The sequence below is a fragment of the Microtus oregoni genome, unplaced genomic scaffold (genome assembly GCF_018167655.1).
Source record: "Microtus oregoni isolate MIOR12 unplaced genomic scaffold, Mior012 000002F_ref0000024, whole genome shotgun sequence".
Classification (NCBI taxonomy): domain Eukaryota; kingdom Metazoa; phylum Chordata; class Mammalia; order Rodentia; family Cricetidae; genus Microtus; species Microtus oregoni.
The window spans coordinates 30699741-30726445 of NW_024543061.1; the positions used below are offsets into that span (position 1 = coordinate 30699741).

The 26705-nt window shown below is 48.4% G+C and overlaps 1 protein-coding gene across 2 annotated transcripts in view; it reads right to left on the reverse strand.

The window, feature by feature from the left end:
• Positions 1–1033: 1033 nt before the first annotated feature.
• Chchd6 (coiled-coil-helix-coiled-coil-helix domain containing 6) overlaps positions 1034–26705 on the reverse strand; it is a 229243-nt gene continuing 203571 nt past the window's right edge. For both annotated transcript variants that reach the window (XR_005972572.1, XM_041634609.1), the window contains 2 exons: positions 2494–2629; positions 1034–1228 (listed from right to left, as the gene is read on the reverse strand). Coding sequence is in view for 1 of the 2 variants with exons in the window: in XM_041634609.1 (XP_041490543.1) it covers positions 1223–1228; positions 2494–2629 (142 nt within the window). In the remaining variant the exon portion in view is untranslated. The remainder of the gene's footprint in view (positions 1229–2493; positions 2630–26705) is intronic.

A 26705-nucleotide genomic window follows, 5' to 3' on the forward strand; every position in this document is an offset into this window, starting at 1 on the left:
TGTCTGCAAGTTACTGCTGTGGGATTTCCAAGACAGCCAATGTCTAGTGGCCAGGTCTCTGGGGGAGGCTCAGAAAGGCTCATTGTTCCTAGATGGAGGGTAGCTCTGGTGTCACTTAAGGTCAATAAGTCATGTGACCTGTGACCCCTCTCATACCAGCAGGTCCTTCCTTCCCTGCAGGACTCAGGCCAGGGCACCCTTTAGCTTCCCTATGTACAGGGAAGAGCAGAGATGTCTGTGCTGCAAAGCCCGAGTCTGGGCACTTAGCTCCAGATGGCTCAGGGTCCCCCTGAGCAAACCTGAACAGGAAACACAAGGTCGCCCTAACCCCTGCCCTGATGTGATGCAGACCACAGTGTGGTCCTGCTGCTTGATGTGCACTCAAGGGGAAGGCTAGCAGCTGGAAGGCCAGTGTTTAGACCCGCCATCTCAGTCCTCACATTTGTACCACAGTGGTGCCACCCACACCATGTCAGAGACTGGAAAGTGACTGCCCTTTCTTACCATTTCATATTCAGATCTGCTCTGAGCCTCACCATCCTGGGCTGAGCATACCCCAGTGCTCTCTGCCTTCTTCTGTGGAGCAGAATGACCCGGCTCTAGGCACTTCATCAGCAATGCCCCCTGCTCAAGGCCTGGCTTCCCCAGCCCTGCTGCCCCTCCCCCAACTTCCTTTCCTCTCATGCCCACTGCTCCCTCAGAGCTAAAGACCACCTTGCCTCTAACCACCTGGAGACTACCCTTCCCAGCTCTGTTCTGTCCTGCAATTACCCACCAGCCTTCCTGAGAGCAAACAGAAGATCTTCTGGAAGCTAGCACCATCCCAAGGGAAAAAAATCCTTTATTTCTTCTCATACCTGTTCTGTGGTAGCTTTTGTGCAGTCACGGAGTTATGAGTTTTCATATTGTCCCCCTTCCAGGCCTAGTATTCCCCCAGAGAAGCAGTCTGTCCTATGAGGCTCTGTGTCATTGGTGACCAACAGAAGGCTGGACACAGAGTCAACAGAAGTGACTGGGTGCCAGTGAGTGAATGACTGCAAACAAAGACATCTGCTTTATTTATTTTCGGTCAGTAGCACATACTGTTTCTCAAGCATGGTGGCCCCATGCTCAGAGGCATATGGCTGCCCAGCTGGGAACTTCAGGGTACAGAGACCATGGCCTGGGGTCTGTGGTCTCATGATGGGTCCCTTCTTCAAGGCTCCAGGAAAGATGCTGCTCCTTAGCCCTTCAAAGAGAATAGCCAGAGTTCAGCTGAGCCCTCTCCTGCCCCAAAGATGGCCCAAGTAAGGGGTGCAAGAGGCCTCAGCCCATGCTTTCCAGGCTGCTTCAGACTGCATGGGACAGTGGTTCCCCAGGAGCATGACTGGCTACTAGTCAGTTAGACGGCCTGGGCCCTGGACTGGGTCTTTCTCCTCATTGCGCAGGAGGACAAAGGACCTTTACTTAACACATTCTGCAGCAGTAATAGTCAGCACCACCTTTTTATCTCCAGAGGCCCAGTTCCTGTCTCACAGTGGCATGCCTGGCCCCACCCTGGTATAGGGCAGCCTCGCCCACTTCTGCTCTGCATAAGCAAGGACCTCCCTGTTCTGCAGTTTAACAACTAGGGGTTTTCTAAGAGAGCTACTGGGAAAGTGTCTGTGTAATCAGGTCCATGCTATGGGGAGCTCTGCATACCTACGGGCAGGTAGACAGCTTTGTACCTGGGGGGCGGCCCTCAGGTATCCTGAGCTGTCCCAGAAATGCCTCTGTCATCTAAGTGCTTTTGGAAGCTAATCTTTTCTGAGAGTCCTTCACTCCTATCTCACCTTAGCCAGGGACCATGTTCAGTGAGCTGACAGAGCACACTGAGTTTTTCCAGTTAGTGCACCTTAGTGACAGGGAGCCCTGCAAGTCTGGTGCCGAGGCCTCTACACTGTGTCATGGTTTAGAGGGGGCTCGGGGGCCGACCTGGTCTCTGATGTATCCAGGAGCTCACAGAGGATTTGCTTTCCAGGCACATTAAGTGTAGGGCCAGGAAGGAGAGGCTGAGCCTAGAGGGTCCCAATCCTCCTTTAGGCACGTGTAGTGACGGAGGTACATGGGAGTTTCCTGCAATTTGTCTATCACCATCATCACATTTCCATGTTTTATTCAGTGCAATGAGAAGATACACGGGTGGGATATATTAATGGGGGACAGGGACTGAAAGTGGCCACTGACACAGGGTGGATGGAGCAGGGCTTAGAGACGCTGCTGAGGAAAGCTGGAGGTATAGCAGGGTAGCCCTTCTCTCAGCCCCCATGCTGACATGCGAGAAGTTTGCTCCCAGCTCCAGAAAAATAGACAGACTTCTAAGCTCAGTCAGGTAGAGGCAGAGCTCCCAGGGACATGTCTGAGGTCCTAAGAGTAGTAAGGCATGGCTCTGAGCCAGGTGGCAGATGGGACATCTAAATGATGGGGCCCAGGCACAGATTGTCCCATGCTCGCACACTAAGGGGGTGACCTCACCTTGCGGGCAGTGCTCACACAGTGCTGGTATGCCTTGACCAGGTCCGAACACAGAAGTACCTCATGCAGATGGTCACGGTAGCAGCGGAGGATCTGGGCCTGTAGGCCAGAACACACAGGCTCCACCCTGCGGGGCCTGGGGGATGACAAGAGCAGATGGTTGGCATTAGAAGGTACGGGAGGCATTAGGATAAGCAGCTCACTCTACAAATGAGGAAGTGCAGGGTCTGGTCCTATGGCCAGTGGCCAGTGTTGAACAGACTGGGGTCTAGGGCTATATGATGGCTTGCCGCTGCCCTAAGTCACCAATGCCACCAGGATGTGTGAGGGGTCAGGTGGGCAGGGGCCTTAGCTAGAGGACACAACACTGGACAGCCTCCCAGCTGGCTGGGTCGGGCTCTGTCCAGCGGTGTCTTCTGTGTATTGGTGACCTGACACCATAGCTGTATGACAGAATTGCCATTTTTCTCACAACACCCTTTCTAATTTTATACCGCAAGCGCAAGTGAAGCAGGAAACCTACAGAGATGCCCAAAAGATAAACAAAAGTACACTTCTTAGAGATAACTGTAGCAATGTTTTGAGGTACTTTACTATCTTTTCTTTCTTCCTTTATCAAAATAGTTTTAGAACCTACAACAAATGAATATCTGCCTTTCTATAACTATGATGAAAAACAGGTGACTAAAAAGTAAACAACAGATTATTCTGGTACAGGTGCCTCCCTGCCTCCCCGCAGTCACCTCTGAGCTGCAGACCACTTCCAGATGCCTTACTCATTCCACTTACTTCTCTTCCCCTCTGCCTCCCTCACTGTCACATACCCAGTGCCCCCACAACTCTCATACACACAGCTACACATACTCTCATGCACCTCACAATACTCCCACGTGTATGGCTGCCCCTCATTTACACACTCGTTCTCCTATGCTCCTACATAGTCACCCAGTCCCATGCACTCATTCTCACACCCCTTACACATCCGCACACTCATCCTCCCACCCCTCCCATAAACCCCCTTTAACACCTTTACTGGGGTCCTGAGCACACTTACTCTCTCACGCCCCGACCGCCAGCAGCACACGGGTGAAAACAAGCCCCCACCACCTCTCCTGGCTCTACGTGGCAATGCTATTCATTCCCTCCCTCCTTCTCCCACATGAGAAAGCTGTGGTAAGGGAAAGTTACATCACATAGCCAGTGTGTGTGGAGGGAATATTTATTGACATTGCGGTGGCGCCATCCACCCATCAGCTTTCCAGTGGGTTTGAATCCAAGCTTACCCGGGTTTGTAACGGCTGTGGTGGACTTGCAGTGACACCTGACAGTTATAAAGCTGCAGTGAGCCATTCCTTACATTCCTTGGCAATAAAAAGGATGGCTATTCTGCAAGCTATGCTCCAGGTTGGCCTGCTGTTCTGCCCTGCACCTCTGAATTTAGTATCGGCCATGCAGTAGACACCAGAGGGGGTAGTGCTGTCATCAAGATAACTCAAGCAAGTCAAAGTCATCAGTTAAGAAGAGCCAGCAACAGAGTCATCAGGGGCTTAGGAAGTAAGTTTGTGTGCCTCATGCCCAGGCCAGGGGTCTAGATGGGCACTTCTAGCACTGCCATTTACTCCATAATGCTGCCTGGGATCCTTTCTTCTTCCTGAGCCAGCCCCAAACCAGAGTCACCATACACTGTCCTCTCTATAGGCACAGTGCCTTATTTAATCAGGCCTGATCCTGAATAGAAACCTTACCCAACCAGGTTCATCTACCTCTGCTGGGCAGAGCTTGGTCATGGCCTCTCTGTGAGACATGTGCCAGTGCAGGACTGAGAGCCCATGTTTAGCTGAGACAGAAGGTTCAGCCGAGGTCTGAACAAGTTAGGAGGTTTGCAACAAAAGTGGGCAGGCTGGTTGGGCTGCTGTGGCAAGCTGCTGGGCACACGGAAGAAAACCTACTTACAGGGCAGAAGCCTCCTATTCTCATAAGTTGTGATCAGTGCTGCCCAGGGAGCCTCCTCCCAACAAGCTCCAATGAGGTTACCTGGGGTCATTGCCTCTGCACTGACATAAATCCTCAGACACACGAAGGAGAGGTGCTTTTTGCATGTGTTCCCTTTCTCTTGAGCCTCTGGAGACCTCCCCCCCGCCACGGCCAGCTTTTACCTGCTGTGCAGAGGCCCTGTGGGTGCCGTACAGTCACCTCCTTTGTAACTTTCCAAGTGCTTGTGGAACGACTGCTTTGTGCTTTCGGTACAAAGACATCCATTCTGGGCCTTTTGGAGTTGTATGGCCTTGGAGGACAGATTTCTCAGTGGCATCCTGTCTCAGACAAATGCTCTCTATGAGCACTGCTCTGAGTCCCCCGAAGCACCTGAGATTCCAGCTTGCACTCCATCCCACTGTCTCCTCTCCTGGTTCCTAGGAAAGTGCAGCTGTCCTCCCTGCAGAGTTAATCAGGCATACTGGTGCCTTCGACTGCCAGCTATATTTGGTGGCCTGGATTGCTGTTCCCCCTGCCAGGTCTTATGTTCCTTAAACATAGCCTGCTAAGACCCCAAGTACAATTCAATCTTAAAGCACACTTCCCTTCCCTGTGCGACCTTTGAACCTGGTCAACAGGTACTGGCAGACACCAGAGGCTATCTCAGCTCTAAGTGCTATAAGACTTACTGTCTTTATCAAGAAAGTAAAACCCCGGCAGGCTCCTGGGACCAGCTTGAGGCACACAAGGAGGCAGAACTCTGACTCAACCTCCCCTCCATATACTTATGACAGAGCCACCGATAGATTAGACTGAGCTTCAACTGGGCAGAAGAGTGGCTTCATCACTAGCCCTTTTCCTCATGGCCGCTAGAGCAGCCCACCTCACTGATGGCTGTTCTCTTGACTTCAAGTGCCAACAGGAGGGCCTGTGACCCTTAGGCAAACTTCAGAGAGCACACAGTGTGTTCCTAGGCAGGGAGAAACTGGGCTGTGTGAAATCTACCTCTTGCACAGCATTGCCACTGCTCAGGCCACAATGCCTCTCCACAGGGACTTCAGCACAGTAGGAACTCACAAGGGCGAGCAAATGTCAGCGGAAGCTTTACCCATTGTGCACAAAAGGCACTGAGGGAAGGAGGCAAAACTCCTGAAGTAAACCTTTCTCTGAAGTAGGCTAGGGCTAGCCAGGTCAAACCATTCAGAAGCAGGTGTTGGGTGGCTTCACCCCATTCAAAGTGACCCGTTTTACCCTGAGTGGGTACAGAAAGCTCCAATGGGTAAGAACAATCTTGTGAATGGGTGTCAGCTTAGGTAGTTGTGGAAGCCCTGCTCATCTGACCTGGGGAAACAGTCTCAGCACATACTCAGTGAGTACAAAGTTCTATAGCAAGAATGGCACAAAAATCAGGTCCCCAGCAGCCACAGCCCTCACCCAGAAGTGGACATGGCCTTAGCACATGAGAAGTCAGGCAGGTTTTCTGTTTCTGCAGTGCACATCTACATTTCTGCTTAGCTTACATCAATCTGGATCCTAAATATCTGCCATGATAGAAACTGGTGCCCATAGGGAGAGGCCTGGGAAGGAGTAACCTCTGAGGCCGTCTGCACACCTAGAAGTCAGGGCCTGGAGTCTCCTTCCTGGGCCCTGGATCATGACCTTATTTGGACACAGCGTGGCTATGGATGCACTTAGTAAAGTGAGGTAACAGAGAAGTAGAATGAGTCAAACCCAGGGGTAATCTAGTTCACACTAGATTACCTAGTGTGAAGAAGAAAAAAAGACAGTGACAGACACACGAGACGGTTGTGTGAGGACAGAGGTGGAGACTGCCCTACACTTCAGCCTAGGAGTGCAGGGGGCTACCAGGAGTATCTGCAGCTCCCATACTGGATGAGAGGGCCTGGAACTGCTCACAGCTTATACCTGGACTCTCAGTCTCTAAAGCTGAGAGAATGCATGAGCCTTTGAAGGCCCCACAGGAGGCAGTGTGGACACGGTGGGGTGGAGAATGCCACCAGCTCTGAGCAGTCAGGCACTTACTCTGCACGTACCAGGATGAACACCAGGCTCAGCAACATCTCTGGCCCCAACCCTGTGAGGCACTGTCCTCACTAGTTTTATATCAAATTGACATAAGGTAGAGTCCTTTTGGAACAGAAGATTGTAATTGAGAAAATGCCCTCACTAAATTTGTGGGCAAATCTGTCATACATTTTCTTAATTAATGATGGATGTAGGAGAGTCCAGCTCACTGTAGGTGTTGCCATCTCTGGGCTGGTGGTCTTGGGTTCTATAAGAAAGCAGGCTGACCAAGCCATGAGGAGCAAGCTGTAAGTAGCACTCTATGGTGTCTGCATTAGCTCCTGCCTCCAGGTTTCTTTTCTGTTTGAGTTCCTGCCCTGACTTCCCTCAATGATGAACAGTGGTGTGGAAGTATAAGCAAAATAAACTTTCTCCTCCCCAAGTGGCTCTTAGTCATGGTGTTTCACCACAGCAACAGTAACCCCAACTAGGACAGACATCTTCTGCACTTAGGTAAACTGACACGGTCATGATCGTGGTCAAGAAAAGAGGACACTTTGTTCCATAAGTAGACCATGTCCTGAGAGACATCTGGGGTAAGGAACAGTCTAGGAAAAGAAGGCAAAGAGGATGTATCTATCCAGGTAAACAGCCTAGGAAGAGAAGGCAACTCACATGGGAGATGCAGGCAAGCTCTTTCCTATTCTGACTAACGAGAACATGCTAGAGACTTCTGTGTCACTGACAATATATGTCACTAAAACTATAACATGTCCCTGAAAATATAAACAACAGCTATGTGAGCTAGGCATTACTACCTCATTCTGCACCCAGGGATGAGGCTCAAAAATCCTGAGTGGTTTTCTCAAGGGCATGCAGCAGTAAGACAGAGGCATGGTGAGAATAGACTAGTGTGTCCATTTCCATAGCTGAATGTCTTCACTCCACTCAACTTCTAGAAAATGTCACACAATCCAAAAGAAGAGATAATCCAGGGTATAAGAAAGAAACGAAAACAAAGCACAGGCTCAGACTACAGGTATGTAGAGCTTCTCAATGGGTCAGGAAACTTGCTGACTCCACATGGAAAGAGGTGCTGTAGGGAGGACCCCACACATGGGAAAGCAAAGGAATTGGTAAATCAAGGAACATGACAAGGTGTGAGTCAATAGGAGGCCAGAGAGGGCAGGATCTTCCCTGTTCCCATCCAGGGTCACTATGGGAGCAGCATCTTCCCCTGCTGTTACTCACACTGCAGCCTTGGCAGGCAAGGAGTTCCCAGAGCAAATCCAGGGTGCTACTCCTTCCCCCAGCTGCCTCTCACGAGGTACACACTGTACACCTGCTCACATGCAGCCCCAGTCCTTTGTGTCTCTCACTTTATTTAATAAATGGAATCTCATCAACTTATCCTTCCCCTATTATCACTGCCGACATCAATCTGATAATATTGGCCTGGTATGGAATCTGGCTCTTATCTGCCCTCCTGATATTTAATTTCAAGGAAACATTGGTGGGGGACCTTGGAGCAGGCTTTTTATTATAGCAAAAACAACCAGATTCCACATACACTAGACATTCATCTCCGTCAGGTCGTGTCCGACTGCTCAGAGGCAGCTTCTATTCCATCCTGCAGCCAGGGTGCAGACGCTTTTGAGACAGGCAGGTTGCAAGGGACTGGGTTAACTGGCTGCTATCGACCACGTGCCACTCAACCCAGGTAAGTGGGACCCAGGGATCTATCATTGATCAACATGCCACTTGGGATCACTGTCAGTCTGGTCTCCAGCTGCCCATCCCTCAAGAGAACTATAGCCTGGTAAGAGGCCCAGGGCTAAGTGGGATGAAAAGCAGGGGAAGGAAGGGGAGTAAAAAGAAAACACAGGGGGTCTGCTTCCTGTCACTCAAAGGGAAGGACTGTGTGTGTACTTGTGGGAGAGAAACAGCAGGTTACTGTGGTCTTTGATGTCTGAGGGTGACTACACTGGGACAGATGCCCCACAGCCGTCTATGGATGTGGTCTGAGGCTTTCGGGCATAATTAGGAAGGGTCCTCAGTTGGGGGCTGGAGAGATGGATCAGTGGTAAAGAGAGCCTGTTGCTCTTCCAGAGGACCCAAGTTTGGTTCCCAGCACCCACACAGCTGCTAATAACCACCTGTACCTCCAGTTCCAAGACACTTTATACCCTCTTCTGCCCCCTCGAGAAAGGACTCTTCCTAACACTGCTCCCCTCTCAGCCCTTCCATCTGGAAAATTCCACCCTATCCTGGCTGCCTCATCACATCTCATCTGGTCTGCTACAACCCAGCCATGCTGACACTCCCTAGAGAGGGATCTCTCGAAAGCAAGGCCATATTGCTGCTTTGAAGGACTGTGGCCAACCACGTGAGCCTGTTTTTGGGGGTCTGCATTAGTCCAAGTGATGAGCCCTAGAACCTAAGGCCTAACCAGCTATGCCCAGAACAAGGTTCTCGCTAGAGTCTGTGTCCCACTCAGCCTCCGGCCACAAAGCTGAGGTGCTTTAGTGAGAAAGTCCACTGTACAGGCCTAAAAACTTCAAGTGTTTGCTCACTGATGCCTAGTGTGACAGGTAAAGACAACACCTCAGTCCTGCATCCTGCCCCCAGGACAGGCACTGTGGAAACTTCCAGAGTGGATGCTGTTCACCCACCCACGGGCCTGAGGCCCAGAGGCATACTTAGGGAGACATCCAGGCTTTTCAATAATGCAGTTTGGGATTAGCCTTCTCTTGTACGAAGACCCCAAGACAGCACCTCTCAGGGCACATGGAGGTATGCCAGTCAGCCTGTTGGCAGATCACCCAGGCTGTGTCCTCTACAAGGACCAGTGGGTTTGGCCAGCTTGTGCTGCAAGAACCTAGGGTTGCACATGGTACTGGGTTTTAAGGGTTCTGATACAGAACACTAGTAGTGGCCAACACTGCTGTGGAGCAGCTCACAGTAGCTGTCACACTGATTGGCTTTGACTGGTGCTGTAAGCAGGCTATTCTAAGGAAGGAAGTCAAGTGCTAGGAATGATGTTGCGGGTAGGGGGCACTAGAAGCCCTGGCATAAGGGAACCTTGGTGTTTTGGGGTGGAGGTCTTGCTCTGTGGGCTGGCCAACATGCAGATGCTGCTGCTCTATGGTCCTTGGAAAGAACCATGGAAAGAGGGAAGCCATTGGTGCTGACTGACTAGTGAGGTACCTCTAGGTCTAAGACAGCTGAGCTGATTTAAGTAGAAAGACCCTCTGTATGACAGAATGGGACCTGACAGGGCAGACACACAGCAGGCAGGCCCGCTTCAACCTGAGTCAAGCCACTGGCCAGCAGGTCCCAGTATCTTAACAGTAAGAAAAATACTGTGAGGCCTAGACCAGTGCATAGAGAAGGCCCATTCTTCTCAGTGCTCTGGCCTAGCATCCTGAAGCTGACGTGAGTAGCAAGGAGAATCCTACTTTTAAGGGTCATAGTCTGATACCCTGACGCCTGACACCCAGCAACTCTGAGGGTCTCTTAGGAGCCAAACATTTGGCTTATAAACATGCAGACTGGCTGAGCTTCTCAGATAATTTTGAGGTGTCTGGCAGCTTCCCTGAGAGCTATCAGCTTCAGTGTTTGAGGATGAGGTCTTTGGGGTTAGCACCCCTGACCTATAATGAAATTACCCTTGACTTCCTGTCTTGCTTCTCTCCTAATGGTCCTGCGAACCTCTAAGTATCACATTAAACTTCATACCCAGAACCCATGAGATGGTCTGTAACAACACCAAATGAGGTGTGACCAGGCTGTCTATTTTGTTCCCCTGTCTCCCCAATTTATCATAGCACTGGCATCATTCTTGACGCAGGGCACCTGTTCTTGCTTTATATGATATGCCCCCCCCACACCTACTTATAAATGGTGTATGTGGGGCACTGGCTCCATGTGACCAGCAGAGCACCCTGGTGAACAGACAAGCCCGCCTCAGCTCTAAGAAGTAGAGACCCCACCCTCACCCCAGCAGCCAAAGCAGTTGAACCTGCACAGGGTCTGATGTAGTGCAAGTCTACGTAGTGGAAGGAAGGCACCTGCTTTCACAGGACTTGATCCTAAGTTGTCCCAGGCCCGGTGACCATCGGAAGGAAGTGTCCCAGAAGCCCAAACGGTAGAGTGGTACTGTGTTAGAGCTGAGGGATCCTGAATCTCACAGACACCTCTTCTTACCTCTCTATCCTGGCCACCCGAATTCAGGTCCCAGATTTCCCAAGACTTCCTGGTTTCCTGGTTCTGCCTTCCACCCACCACCAGGAACAGGGTGGGAGATCACTGGAGTGCAAGGCAGCCCCCAGCTTAGAACTCCTCACTGGTTCCTGCTGCCTGTTAGAGCTGAGAATCTTAGTTTAGGAACTGCTGCTGCCTTCTGAGCTCCAGTTCCCAGGGGCTCTGGCTGATTACTCTGCTTCCAGTCACCCAAGGCCTCTGGTCATCCAGCAGACAGGCAAACCTAATCCCCTCCATGCTCAAGTCTGCCTCGTCTACGGAGAACTTCTGTGGTTAGGCTCTGTTAGAAAGAGTTCTATAGATACAATGGGGGCCTACTGTGAGCTTACATCTAGCCTTAGACCTATGTCAGCAGGAGCAGGCCATGGCGACCCACTGTGTGCAGAGTTATCATTGGCTGCACTTAATTCTCTCTTCTCTGAAACTCTTGGCATTGCTCATTTACTCCTAACACCTGTCAGCACTGCATGTGACAGCTGCTAAACAAACTGGTGGAAAAGAAAGCACTATGGGTCATTCTCTTAACACGTCTCAAGCTCTCCTGGGTCTGTACCATAGCTCCCATGCTTCCCTCCCTAGAACATTTTCTCTGTCCCACACATGCTTTCACAGAGCTCCCGGCGAGTGGCTGGTTCCTACCATCTCACTATTGCCCACCCACGAGAGCCTGCATTGGCCTCCGACCTCTCTGGAACCTTCTCACTGAGACAAGCATTTTTGAGTCTCTCTTCTGCTCTGTGGCCCTCGCTGGGCTGCTGATGACGAGGCTCTCAGGCACTGCCTACCACTCATCTGAGCAGCACACATGTATGCTTCAGTCTCTCTATTAAACAGGGATGCCGGAAAGGCAGAAACCATAACATATTACCTTTATTTCTGCAGTTCTGCACAGAATACCTAGCAGAAAGCCGATGTTCCATATGTTAAATGGACAAGACATCAATAATTAAGAGTCAGAGGGGCTCTGCTTTGCACAGGTTCTAGTGGCCGAGACTTACATGGGCTCCACTTTTGTATGGGCTGGCTGGGCTCTGCCCACTTTCTTTAACAGTCAGTCAGATAGCGTCTGTCCTAAGCCTTGCTCTCCTACCTTCTCTGGAGTTCTGGCTGCTTAGCTCCCACCCTTTCTGAGCCCAGCTGCCTGTGCCCTCGGTGATTCATCTTCGCTTCTCCCCAAGATCTGAGGAACCTCCTAGGGCTAGAGTTCCTGCTGTATCCTCCCGTGTGTGTGTGTGTGTGTGTGTGTGTGTGTGTGTGTGTGTGTGTACCTGCATACATGGGCAACCCTCCAGCAGCAGGTATCTCCCACTGTCTGCTGTGCTAAAGAGTGCTGGGCTATCAGGACAGACCCAGATGTGGCTTTCTTCTGCAGGGAAACAATGCGGAAGCAACCTTGCGACAAGTAAAGCACTCAGGAACCCTGGTTAAGGGACACAGGAGTCTTCTGTGTGGTCCTCAGTGCTATGGGTTGGGAGTGCTTTAAAAAATAAGCAGCCAAACAATAAGGATGGCAATTTGATAGGGTGGAGTGTATTCAAGAGGATGCACACTCCCCAAAAAAAGACCTTGCCAGATTTTCTATTTCTTTTTCTAGCTAGGAGTGAAGTGAGGTTGGAGAAATTTGACAAAATGATTTTAAATTCATCTTTAAAAACAATCTGTAAAAAGATAACCAAGGTACAAGGGCTTATTCTACCAGAGATTTAATATTTTTACAATACACTTTAAGTGTGTTTAAAACATGCAGGGCTGGTTCTGGGAAGGAGTCTAGAGGCAGTTTCATGTGTGAGAGTAGGACTTAGCATGTGGTCAGTGAGACTTAGATCAGAACCAACAGGACAAAGGACTCCTACTCAGAGAAAATACAAGCCGATCTGTGCTCACGTCTGGCTCCCAAATGGACCCCAGCGGGCTATTTAGAGTAACAGTTTAAGGACATGAAATGAAAAATCACACAAGTACTATTCCCTGGGATTACAGTCCTGGGGGAAGGAAAGCCTTTGCAATGTAACACAAATCACAATAAAAACATGAACAAAAATATATTTGGTTCCTATCTGCAAATCAACTCCAAAGGGCAACGATGAAACAAAGCAGTAACTACAACAGTCACGACAAAAGGGACCAGTGGGTTAGTGGGGACACTAAGGTACAGCCTGTAAGAATGAACACAGGGAAATGTCAGCACAGGCTGCCAGTAAACGAGCCACAGAAAGACTAAATGCCCAGCAATGTAAGAAAAGGCTTGGATTTCAGTTAGTAACAGAAGAAATGAGCTGCTGTAGAAGCTAGGATTCTTCCCTTGTGAAACTGGCAAAGGTGTTTCTATTACAATACCACACTTGAGAAGCCTTGGGAAAATGGACACCCTCTTCCATCATTGTGTGAAGTGGAAATCGGCACTTTTACTTACTAGAGGGCCAGTTGATAAAAGAGAAGTATACTAATACATGTGTACATGGTTCTCTTGGTATATATTTTGACCTGGAAACTTTTTCTAGGTGAACTTAAGGACAGGGAGTCAGACAAGTCCACTTATTGGAGTGATGCCTATCTTAGGAAGGGGCTGGGAACTACCTAAAGTTGGGATATGGGATAAGCTTGATAGGATAGGCAAGAATTTCTGAAATAAGCATATGGAAAAGTGGCAGGTAATTAATATGAAGACATATGTAGACATCTATTGACTAGAAAGGCATCCACATGTGGATGAGGTTACTCTACAGACAGATGTGTACTACACAGAACCCATAGCCCATTTGCATGGTTTGTGGCTAGACTCTGAACTGAGTTAAGGTCCCAATATATTAACAGGGAGATTTAGGGTTTTGTTTCAAATACTTTCCTATATTTTATTATATGACAATATCACATATATGAATCCATTATTCATATACCATTTTTATAACTATTCAACCAAAGACAATACTGGTTTTTATCTTGAAAATATAAAAATGCAGCCTATCTATAGCTACACACATACAGAGATAGATGTACTTTCTAGTATGTATTTTGTGTTATTTGCAATATGAAGATGCTACAATAAACAGCAGACCAGACTGAGGGTGGATAACAAAGACTACTTCAGATGGCAAGTGTTAATCATGGGACCTGAGTGGATTTTAAAGGTTTGTGGTCACCAGCACTGTTTCACAGAAACATACTTCATCTTTAGCAACTACAGAAGAACACAGACCTCCATGTAACACCAGGCACAAGAGCCATGGCCCACGGCATGAGCTCAATAAACACTAGTTGAATGAGAAGGAACAAAGGTTGCCAGAGCCTCTGAAATTTGAAACTGAGGTCACTAATCATGTTGCTGGGAAAAGGTGTGAATTCTAGAGTATTTGTGAAGGGGTGGTCTTGTTTCTCAGCATCTCCACCTTGTTCCATCACTGCCCAGGTAATGTGGGAGGCATGAGTCACAGCTGTCATAGTCAGTGACTGCATGGCAGGAAGCCAGCTCCAATCAGTCTTTCTGCAAACTATGCCCCCCAGCCATACGAGGGGTGTGTATGCATGCACACAAGTGTGGCTGCGCAGTAAGGCAGTTAAAGAGACTGAAGGAGGCAAGCTGAACAATAGGCTGGAATGTGCATGGACAAATGTAATTTCTACCTGGGTTAGAAGTCATCAGCTGCACAGGGACAGGATGGGAGAATGTGGCTTTAGTAGACAACACACGGCTTCTAGAATTATCTCCTGAAAACACACATCTGATCCTGTCACTTCAAAGCTCAGACACTTTTGATGGCTTCCCAAGACAAAACCAAACCCAAGCCCCTGGCATTTGAAATTCCACTGTCAGTCTGGTGCCAGCCATGTTCCCTTGCCATGCCTCCTGTACGACAGCTGATGGAGACTGGCTGGCTTGGACAGAAACCTGCAGCTGCTACTCATCAGCTCTGTGACCTTGGCAAGTGCCTTCACTCTGGCGACTCCTCATCTTACTGTCTATAAAATAAGGCAATAAATGGGAGATAATGTATTCAATGTCATTTTCCCAGAGCATAGAAAGTGTCTGATAAATATGACTGTCCTCCTACCCCTTTGTCTACAGGAAGGCTGAAGGGAGAAGTGTGCAGGAGTCAGTGTTTGGAAGAACACACCTAAAGGAGGTTTCACAGCTCCTTTACAGCTTCGAAGAGACTTCACAGTAGGGATCAGGCCCTGCTCAGTGCTGAGGCGGGGTCTAGGAGCCTGAGGAGTCTGAGGATGACCCTGCCTTGGTAGCTACTACTGGTGTATCCTTGTCAACCTGACACACCTGGGAAGAGAAACCATCAACTGAAGAACTGTATCAAAGGAATGGTCTGTGGGTATATCCATGACGGCATTTTCATGATTGATAATTGATGTAGGAAGGTCCAGTCCACTATGGGCAGTGCCATCCCCAGACAGGTGGGACTGGACTGTAAAAAAAAAAAAAGGTAGTTAAATGTGAGCCTGGGAGCTAGTAAGTAGTGTGCCTCTGTGGTCTTTGCTTCAGTTTCTGACTTGAGTTCCCTCCTGCTTCCTTAGATGGTGGTCTGCAACTTTGAGCTGAAACAAACCCCTTCCTCTATGAGTTGGTATTAATCAGTGTCTTCTCACAGCAATACAAAGCAGACTAGGACAGGGTCCCACTAATGTGGCTCCAGGAGGAAGTGCATAGGAACACTTTGATGACTGAGCTGTTATTCTTCCTGTTATGACAGGTATTAATTTCAAATCCTTGGTGTTGTCTTTAAATGAGGTTGATGTTACACACACACACACACACACTTGCACACAACTTGGAAGAGTCTAAATCGGAGCACTGCATTCTACCATTGGCAGTAATGAATACACACAGACTCCACACAGTGTTCCAGATCCTGCTTGCTGCTTATGTGTTTGTATCCATGCGAACTCCCTGACCACTGACTTGTCCTCAGGCCCCTCTCTTATCCCTTGGGCACATTGTAGGACAGAGATAATGGGCTCTTGTGTGTGGTGCGTTAGTGCTTAGGCTGTTGCCTGCACTAGGTGGATAGGATGATGTGGCTAACAGGCCCATAGGCTAGTTTCCCCAATGGAAATGGATTCTGCTCTGGCCTCCCTCAAGTCAGGGTAGCATAATGACCTGGTGAGAATTCAGGAAGATCATGAGCCTTATAGCATGAGAGAGTGGAAGGCTTGGGTAGGGATAGCTCATGAGCCTGCTCTCACCAGCCTTAGAATGCAAAGCACACAGCAACAGCAGGGTACTCTGTGACCAACTGGGACCGAGAGCTCCTCACACAATGATCTGTGCAGTGACTTTGAGCTCCTGGGGCAGGTGTGGAAGGAAGGGTGAACCTGTAAACATGAGAGGGAGGTGGAACAGGAGCACCTATAGGCAGGTAAATAACCAACACAGGCTACATCTGTCCAGAAGGGCCTGAGGTCAAAGAACAGAGGAAATCACCCAATCCTTCTAGATCCCAAAGCCTGGTAATGCCCATCATCAGAACTCTGCAGCGGCATCTTCCTTCAGCTTCCTCTAAGACCAGGCTTAGCTTCTAACGATTGCTCACCATCTTCTGTTTGAACCTCTGCCCACAGTTTACTGCCCAGGCTACTCTTCTCAGGTCTTCAGCTCATCTTCTTGGATTCAGTGTGGAGACTGTGTTTAAAGTCAGTTTAGTTCCTGCTATACTCCAACCAAGAAAACCAGTGGCCATACAGTGAGGTAGAAGTCACAGTATCCTCAGGGAGTAACTTGGGTGTGGGTTCCCACTTGCCTACTTATGGTTTCTGACCTTAGCAACAATACTAAGCTTTAGTGTAGGTTTCCCTATGCTCAAAGCAGAAACAACAAAGAAAGGCTGTTTAGAAGAACAGTGAGTGCTGTTCTCCAAGTTGTCACCTGCAGGAGCTAATGCAATTCTCTCCACTGGGGACACAAGCATCTCCTGGGTGGGGCTGCAAGCATGGTGGTAGGCATGATAAAGGAGGAAGCATGCAGGTAGAAGGAAGGCTGCAGTGCTCCCCAGTGCAAATGGAAGACAAGATACATGTACATTTAAAGTTTTCTTAATAGTTACTTGGCAAAAGTGAAACAGGTGAAATTAATTTCAATAATGCATTTCACTTAATAAGATCTAACAAAGTGTTATTCTAAAATGTAAGTACAGGAAAAAATTATAAGATATAGAATTTTGTTGAGTGGTTGAAATCCGTATGAACTTGGCACTTGGAGAGCATCTCATGCACATGGTAAGCCTGGCAGTATCTGCACAGTTCAGGAATGACACTTCTGAACTGAGTACTCTGCAAACATGACTATGTCAGTCACATTCTATCACTGTGACAAAATTCCTGAGACAAACAACTTGAAAAGATAAAATGTTTATTTTGGTTTGTTTCAGTCCATGGCTGCCCAAGATACCATAGCAGGAGTTGGTGATAGAAAGGGCTTGTTTCATGGTGGCTGGGAAGCAGAGACAGGAGGAGGCTGGGATGTTCATATTAAGGCATACCCTTAGAAACCTGACTTCCTTCCTCTCTGCTCAACCTCCTAAAGGTTCTGCCTTCTCCCAGTAGCATCAGATAGAAAAAAGGCCTTCAAGACATGAGCCTGTGGAGGACATTCTCCATCCAAGCTCTAACAGCTGCTTCTCACTATCTTCCCACCCAACCATAAGAACAGCATTACTGTCCCTTACACAGGTGAGAAAACAGGTTCAGAGGAAACATGTGCCTTGGCCCAGGATAGTAAAGGAGTGTGAATGTAGTCTGGAGCAGCTGCAGGGTGTGGGGACGCTCTATTTCCAGAGAGGGCAGTCTGGTCCAGAGTGTGAGAGCCAAACAACACCAGGTGTGTGTCGAAAGGCATGAACTGTTGAGTTGGGAAGAACTTTATGATCCACACTGCAGGGATCAAGTGTGTGTGTGTGTGTGTGTGTGTGTGTGTGTGTGTGTGTGTACTCCATGGGAGCAGTCAAGGTCTTTCCCTTTATGGCTTTTCCAGGTCATGAACTTGGCACTTCCTGCCACATCAGCCCTAAGTGGAAGCAGAAGCCTGGTCTCCGCACCTCAACCAACGCTGCTTCTGCCTTTCAAAGCTCACAGTTATGCTGGTAATTCATTGAGAGCCATGTTAAGATCTGCTCTGCTGGGTAATCACTTCTGCATAATTTTTAATAATTCTTCTGCTACGTCTGAACATTTAAATGCAGTTTGTTCATTTTTATCATATGGAAAGTGTCATAGATTTTACATTTATGACTTGCTTCAAGCTTTGAATACCCTTTTTACCCTTTATGGTTTTGAACAGACTTTTGGGCCTTTGCCCAAAAGGCATTTAGGCCAAGCAGCATAAGGTTTTGAGCAGGCCGGGCGGTGGTGGCGCACGCCTTTAATCCCAGCACTCGGGAGGCAGAGGCAGGCGGATCTCTGTGAGTTCGAGACCAGCCTGGTCTACAAGAGCTAGTTCCAGGACAGGCTCCAAAACCACAGAGAAACCCTGTCTCGAAAAACCAAAAAAAAAAAAAAAAAGGTTTTGAGCAGATGTAGCAAGAATCTGTAGGGTAACAAAATCCGAATGCAAAGCACCTTTCTTGTTATGGTGGTTCCTCACCCTACACTCTCGCCTCTGGAGAACTTCACTGTGTTTCACCCTGCAGGGCTGTCTTCACCTCTGGAACACCAGCCTGAGACCTCCAGAGTGATTGTGAAGCTTCATATTCAAATCCCTGCAGTGTCTAGCATTCAAGGATACCCAAACCATCAGCTGTAAGACTGTGTTGGGCCTGATGTCCACTTCCGTGGAGGGCAAGAGACTCTCCAAGGATGTGAACCCCAGACTACCTCAGACCTGTCCTGTCTCTGAATCCTGCCATGCTGTCTTCCTGTTCCTTAACAACTCCAGACTCAGGAGGAAACCATGTTGAAGATACTTGGTCAAGCATCCCGAACTGTCTGTGGGGGAGAGATGACTGTGCTCACTGGGGAAGGCTAAGGCTGCAGGGCAAAACACTGTTTCCAAAGTGACTCCCAGACGAATGGTTTCTTGAAAACTATTTTACCGAGAATCTATAGAACCACTTTTGTGGTCTTTATTCTAAAAATCCATGTTGCCAATCCATAGGTAATTTACTGAGCCAAGGAAACAATGTAAAAGGAGGGGACAACAGGACATGTGTTCCCAGCTTCAACTTCCAGTGGAGCCTGACAACATGCTTTGTGACAGTGACACCGTGCCCGGAACACTGCCAACACTGTCTGTCAGAACTAATGACCCCAGAGGCACCCATCATTAGCCAATTCACTAATTAGGGTCTGTTTGCAGAGCTAATAGCAAGGGCAATCATTTCGTTTTTGTAAACATTTATTTTATTTTTCTTTTTTAAAAAGGAAAACAAACTATCTTTTATTATTTTGCATACCAATCCAAGTTCCCTCTCCATCCCCTTCTCCCATTTCTTCTCCCTATCCCTCCACTCACACCCGTCCATTTCTCAGAGAGTACTGTCCATAGCCTAATATGAACCTAGATCATGGTGAGCTGGCATAGGCAGGCTATGAAGCAGTAGAGGGTTATGAAGACTACTGAGGGAGACTCTAGGGGCAGCAGGATGCAGCAAAGGCCCTAAAACAGCCCTACTCTCAAGTTACACATTATCAGAATCTCTGGGTCCCCATACAAGCTGACCTTTAGCAGCTATGAGATGAAAGCTACACACCTGGGCTATGGTCAAGATAGGTCCTGAATCCTGCCTCCACCCCATTCCTCCACTGGACAATCCAGAACAGGAGAGCCAAGCAAAACCTCAATTTCCTCATCATGACAACGGGGAAGGGGCAGCTCCCTGATGTAGATATATTTAGTGCTTCATGAAACAAGGGTCAGTCTCATTCTTTCTTTCATTGGTGATCTGAACTAGATCCTCTTGTCAGTGTGGCAGTTTCTCAGAAAATTGGGAGTCAACCTATCTCAGGATCCAGCAATACCACTCTTGGGAATATACCCAAGAGATGCCAATCCTACTACAAAAGCATTTGTTCAACTATGTTCAAAGGAGCATTATTTGTAATAGCCAGAACCTGGAAACAACCTAGATGGCCCTCAATGGAAGAATGGATAAAGAAAGTGTGGCACATGTACACATTAGAGTACTACTCAGTGGTAAAAAAACAATGACATCTTGAATTTTGCATGCAAATGGATGGAAATTGAAAACACTATCCTGAGAGAGATAACCCAGACCCAAAAATATGAATATGGTATGTACTCACTCATTAGTGGATTCTAGCCATAACCAAAGGACATTGAGCCTATAGTTTGCAATCCTAGAGTAGCTAAGTAATAAGGTGAACCCAAAGAAAAACATACACAGATCCTCCTGGAAATTAGAAGCAGACATGGTCACCAGGCAAAAGTTGGGAGCATGGAGTTGGGGTGGAGTGGGAGGAAGGGAAGAGGAGGAGAGAAAGGGGAAAAGGGGAGGGTTGGGGAGAGCTTGGGGGAGTGAGATGGTTGAGATGGAGGAAGGACGAATATGGGAGCAGGGAAGAAGATATCTTAATTAAGGGAGCCATTTGGGAGTTGGCAAGAGGCTTGGCACTAGAGGGGTTCCCAGGTGTCCAGGGGAATGTCCCCAGCTAGGACCCTGGGCAGTGGAGGAGAGGGTGCCTGAACTGGCCTTGTCCCGTAGTCAGACTGATGACTATCTTGAATATCACCATAGAACCTTCATCTGGCAAAGGATGGAGATAGAGACAGAGACCCACATAAGAGCACTGGACTGAGCTCCCAAGGTCCAGTTGAAGAGTGGAAGGAAGGAGGGAGAAGACGAGCAAGGAAGTCAGGACCGCGAGGGGTTGGTCCACCCACTGAGACAGTGTGCCTGAGCTAATGGGAGCTCACCAAAGCCAGCTGGACTTGGACTGAACAAGCATGGGATCAAACTGGACCCTCTGAATGTGGCTGACAATTGGGGCAGACTGAGAAGCCAATGATAATGGCACTGGGATTTGATGCTACTGCATGTACTGGCTTTTTGGGATCCTATTCTATTTGGATGCATACCTTCCTAAGCCTGGATGGAGCGGGGAGGGCCTTGGACTTCCCACAGGGCAGGGTACCCTGCCCTCTCTTAAGACTGGAGGGGTAACCGGGTGGTGGTGGCACACGCCTTTAATCCCAGCACTCGGGAGGCAGAGGCAGGCGGATCTCTGTGAGTTCGAGACCAGCCTGGTCTACAAGGGCTAGTTCCAGGACAGGCTCCAAAGCTGCAGAGAAACCCTGTCTCGAAAAACCAAAAAAAAAAAAAAAAAAAAGACTGGAGGGGGCAGCACAAGGGAAAGAGCAGGAGGGAAGTGGGAGGAGGGGAGGAAGTGAAAATTTTGAATGGTATTATTTATAAAGTAATAAAAAAAATCTGCTAAAAAAGAAAAAAGAAAATGCTGCTACAATTGGTGACTGCCTTCCTACCATGACTCCAAAGCCAGCCACAGGTTTTAGGTCTGTGCTGTTCAAGAGAATGCTGTTTATCTTAATTTTTGTTTTTGTTTTTGCTTTGGGTTATTTGGGACTTGTTTTTTTTTTACTTTTATGTTATTTGTTCTTGTTTTCCATAATTTGTTAAGGCTATTCACTGTTTATATTGACTGCCCTTTTAGAGCCCCTTTTGAGAAAAAAAATGTACTTTTTATGAATAAAAAAGAAATTCCACCCCCCCCCCCCATACACACAAGACACTGATCATTAGGTAGGTAATCCTGTCTCTTTATGGAAGGGAAGAGGGCGAGTCCTGCAAGGGTACTCGGCAGGGCTCCAGGTGTTAGACAGGACAAAGCTTTACGAAACCCACTGCCAGTGCTGTACCAACGCTGCCACCCGAGGGAAAAGGAACATACTCTGCCCTGCCAGGCTTCCTGATGACCTTGACTGGGCCAAGGAGGCTGCAGGGAGGAGGCTGCTAGGCAGTAGGAGGAGGAACACTGAGCCAATGCAGTCCTCATTCTCTGTACTGTGGGGGAAAGGAACACTGAGAGCATATAATCAGATGGGCTTGAGTGACAATGAAATTGAGATAGACATGCTCTCCTATCTGCCTTCCAAAAGAGATGAAGAACCATATCACAAATCTGAGAAGGGAAGGGGTAGGATGAACTCAGCCCTGAGAGTTACTGAGGGTCAATAGTTAGAGACAATACAACTGAGGCTGAGAGGGGCCACCATGGGAGACACTACAATTATTTGACTGAGTTCTCTGCTGCAAAGCCTATGTGCTTCTGCATATAGCTGGCTTCCTCCCAACAAACGGAACAAACACTCGAAGAAAACACAGAAGGTCTTCGTGGGCAGGAGAATGATCAGAGGACCATGATTCTTCCCATGTCTACCACCCCCTCCATCCACTGAACTGTGCTCAAGAGGACAGTGTGTGCAGTCTGGGGACCATGCCACTATTGCTACAGTCAGCAGAGAACAGGCACAACACACTCTAGAGGAGCAAGCTGCCCTGGTAGATGCTGGGTTGGCTTCAGCAAGGGACTGGTTTGAGAGAAGCTGAAAAGGGAGACACAGCAGCAGGAATGCATGAGTCTGATAAACACACATACCCCAATTTCGCCTTTCCTTCTCCAGGAATCCTGGCTAGGAGAGTGGGGACCAATGCCCTGACAGCCCAAGCATCCATCCAGATCCCTGGAAGAATTCTTTCACCATCCAGCCTATAGTGAAGAAGTGATAGCACAAGGTGATGGCCAGGGACTTAGCTAAAAGCTGTCTGATCAAGACTTCAGTAGAAGTCTTGATGGAGTTTTTCAGGTTTGGATAACTCACCAAGGTCATCAGTGACTTAGAAATATGAAGAAACAGTGACCAACAGGTTATTAGAAGGTGGAGTACAAGGACCAACAGATGCACAATTACAAAAAAATCCTCAGGCCGAATTTAGTCCACCTAGAATGCCACTCACGGAGTGGACACTGGGTTCTGATCCTAGTCCAAACTGAGCACTTCATAACTGTATATGGAGATGAACATGCAGGAAGTGCGGGAAGCTTTTGTCAATGGCCAGGAGTCTGAGGAGTCAGCAGTCATCAGCTCCCTCAGGAGGATCTTGTGGGCATGCTGCTGTTGACAACAGAGAAATCTCTGGATGAGGGAGATGGTGCCCACAACACACTGACTCCAGAAAGGTGTGTGCCTCCTCTGAGGGCTGAGGGAAAACAAAGGCAGGGGATGTGAATGCTCCTGTCACTTCACCATCTCTGTACCATAGAGCTCCAGGCAGGGAGATGGGATGTGTAAGGATGGCCACTGATGACTCAACTTGTTACAGGGGAGTAGAAAGAGCTATGAGTGGGCACCCAGAACGACCTACCCTTTTGCTTAGAATAGCCAGTCTGTACTTAGGGAGTCAATGTTAACTCTTGGAAGGTAGAACACCACATGGCCTGGAGATAAGATTTCTCCCTATGGTTTGGAGACTACATCTGGGACACTTATCTCTAAATCTCCATCCTTCTGTGACATCTACTCTGGTTCCCTGAGGACTAGATGTCAGGGCCAGAGACGGGGCTCACCAGCCTCCAGTCCAGCAGGTCCTGCTGTCAGGCCTTTGGGAATCTAGCGCAGACAAGAGCCTTCGGAGCTGGTGCTGGGTAAGCAACATTCACTGACAGCACCCAGCACTGAGGGATTCTTCACTGACACTTTGTCCCTAGAGAAACAGCATGGGCACACCACAGGGCTGCATTGGATGGCCTGGCTCCTCCCATGCCAGGGGCAGTTGCAGCCTCTGCCAAGCTTTCCCCAAAGACTAGAAATGGGGAGGTGACACAACCCAGGGAAACAATCTAACAGCAACAATGCTAAGCAGTCACCTCTCTACTGATTAAAAAAGGAGAAAAAAGATTGGACTGTAATAACATTTAATCCCCAGAAGCTAATCTAAATGCAACACTCAAAAGAAAACAAAAGTGGCACAAAAGAGATGTGCCCAGCCCCTGCCTTCAGGGACACTGGCTTTATTCCCACGGTGAGCGCATTAATAGAGCTGGGGATGAAATGCCATTTCTGTCTTTGTAAGGGGAGGGGATTACCAAACTGTTGTCTCTAAGCTCAGTTTTAAGTCATGGATCTCTGAACATGAAGAAAGCCTGGAATTGAGGTAGCACTTCCCAGAAGCCCATGGCCAGTGCTACCAGGTGGTGTTGGCTCGACAAGTATGGGCTCCAGGCCCTTAGAACACACATAGTAAAGACATGTCATCTTACAGGCCTCAGACTTGCTCCTCTCCCTTCCCTGCTCAGGTGCTGGTAGCCTGCAACACAGCACACAAACAGGCCCTGGTCAGGAGTCCCACCTTTCACCTGCATCTGTGCTGCATGGAGCCCATTCCAACTCAGCTGTGCAGCTGTTGTCACTGTCTCCCACACTGTCTTGTTTTGCTTCCTTTATAGCACTTTGTATCATTCAGTTCCAGCTCTCCAAGAAGTGCAGGCCTGCCCACCCTTCCCATATCATTCTGCATGTTCCTTCATACACTGTGTTTTCGTCTCATTCACTGCTGACAGTTTTGCTGCCTAGGAGTAGGAGCCTAGGGTCCTGTCATTCTCTGTCCCTGGAACACTGCAATCTGTGGCTGAGGAATGGGTGAGTCATTCCAGCTGGCAGCACTGAGCCCTGTCTCTGCTCTCAACACTATCACTTCGTCCTCCCCAAGGCTGCCAGTTATCTTTCTAAAGCACAAACCCAATCCTATCAATTCCCCCACTTAAAGCTTTTTTTTTTTTATGACTTGCTGCAGCCTGCAGAACAAGTTCCAAATGGCTTTGTGCACTGCTGGTCTTGTGTCCAGAACTAGCCTCAATTCCCAGCTTTGCACAGTAAAAACCTCAGTTAGCCCAGGCCTGCCTTCCTGACACCTCACCAGAATCTTCCCATAGGTTCCTGTTCACCTCAGTGCCTGAGCACAGAGTTGCCTGCTTCATCTCTCTAGGCTGCCTGGTGAAGCTTACTGAACTCAGATGATCCACAAGTTTGGTTCACGGCACTATCCAACAGTTCAGGTAGAGACAGGCATGTCAAAGTCTCTGTTCCAGGGAGCCTCACTTACATTTCATAGCTCCCATAGCTCCAAACGGCCACTGTGTCCCCAAGAGTACCTTGAGTGCTTGAAATGTTTTTTGGTTACAAAGATGAAGTAACAAAGCTCCTCCCAGCAAGAAGCCTGAAGTCTGCAAACTGTGATGACTAGGTATGGATGAAAAGCCATTCATAGGGGCAGTGGAAGTATCCTACCTCAGGTTCTATGGGCACGGTGCAGATTGGACTAGATAGTGTGGAGGCAGGGGGATTGCCAAGATGCTTTGCGGAGACCTGGTTGAGACAAGAGCAGTGAGTGCTGTGTGGGAAGAGGGTGTGCAGAGGCAGGGCTGCCTGGCATCAGAGGCAGCAAGGACCACATCTCATCCTTATCTGAGGAAGGAGGCCTGCACCAGGTCAGAGGTGACATCACTCACCCTTGGGTTTAGGGAGAAAGGATGATGAAAATAAGAAGGGGAGGAAGTTTCCAGACAAATACAGCAGCGCCCCCCCCCTCGCTTCCTCTGCCAAGGGTGGGCCTAGGGACCAGAACCCAAGCTATGTATTAGTCCCATATAGTGCCACAGTAAACTACGTGGCAGCTCTTCCTGGGAGATGTATGTTGATGGTTCACCAGAGAAGGAGAGGCACTGGATAACACGAGCCACACCCTGAGTACACCCCACACTACTACTTCTCCTTAAAAACTTCTGGTAGAAGACGGAGGTTTGACATTATGAAGGCTCGCTGCAAGTCATGAAGTTCTTTCCTAGATCTCACTTGAGTTTTCATAGCTGCGGTTTCAGGTCTCTGGCTTTGCTATTTCTCAGATAAGATTTGTTACTCCAAGGAGTGGCAGAGGGCCTGCTGTCAGCTTTTTCTAAAGCCACACGCTAGACCTGACTTTCCTGTGAGGCACCCAGTCCTTCCCTGTGGGGTCTCTCAGTGTCTTCAGCCAGGGCCTGCATGACCTAAGTCCTAATCACGTAGGCTGACATGACACAGCAGGAACACAAAACTGCTGGCAATTCCTACATTTCATTTGCTCTCTTTGTCTTAACTGTCCCCAGCCCTGCATTCTTAGGTGGTGGCTTTGGTCACTGAGGTCCTCAACCCCTGGGAAGACTCCCTGCACTCCATAACAGCTGCACCCCAATGAGCTTGTCTGTGTCTCACAGGTCCACAGTGGGTGTTTTTTTCTTTCCCTGATAAAAACAGAGATAGGTCTGTGAAGCAAAGGACACGGTCAACAAGACAAAATGACAGCCTACAGAATGGGAAAAGATCTTCACTAACCCCGTATCAGACAGAGGTCTGATCTCCAAAATATACAAAGAATTCAAGAAATTGGTCATCAAAACAACAAATAATTCAATAAAAAAAAATGGAGCACAGACCTAAACAGAGAACTCTCAACAGAGGAATCTAAAATGGCTGAAAGACACTTAAGGAAATGCTCAACATCCTTAGCCATCAGAGAAATGCAAATCAAAACAACTCTGAGATTCCATCTAACACCTGTAAGAATGGCCAAGATCAAAAACACCGATGACAACTTATGCTGGAGAGGCTGTGGGGAAAAGGGAACACTTCTGCATTGCTGGTGGGAATGCAAGCTGGTACAGCCCCTTTGGATGTTAGTGTGGCAATTTCTCAGAAAATTAGGAAACAACCTTCCTCATGACCCAGTAATACCACTTTGGGGTATATATCCAAAGGATACTCAATTGTGCCACAAGGACATGTACTCGACTATGTTCATAGCAGCTTTGTTTGTCATAGCCAGAACCTGGAAACAACCTAAATGTCTCTTGACGGAAGAATGGATAAGGAAAATGTGGTACATTTACACAATGGAGTACTACATGGCAGAAAAAAATAATGACATCTTGAATTTTGCAGG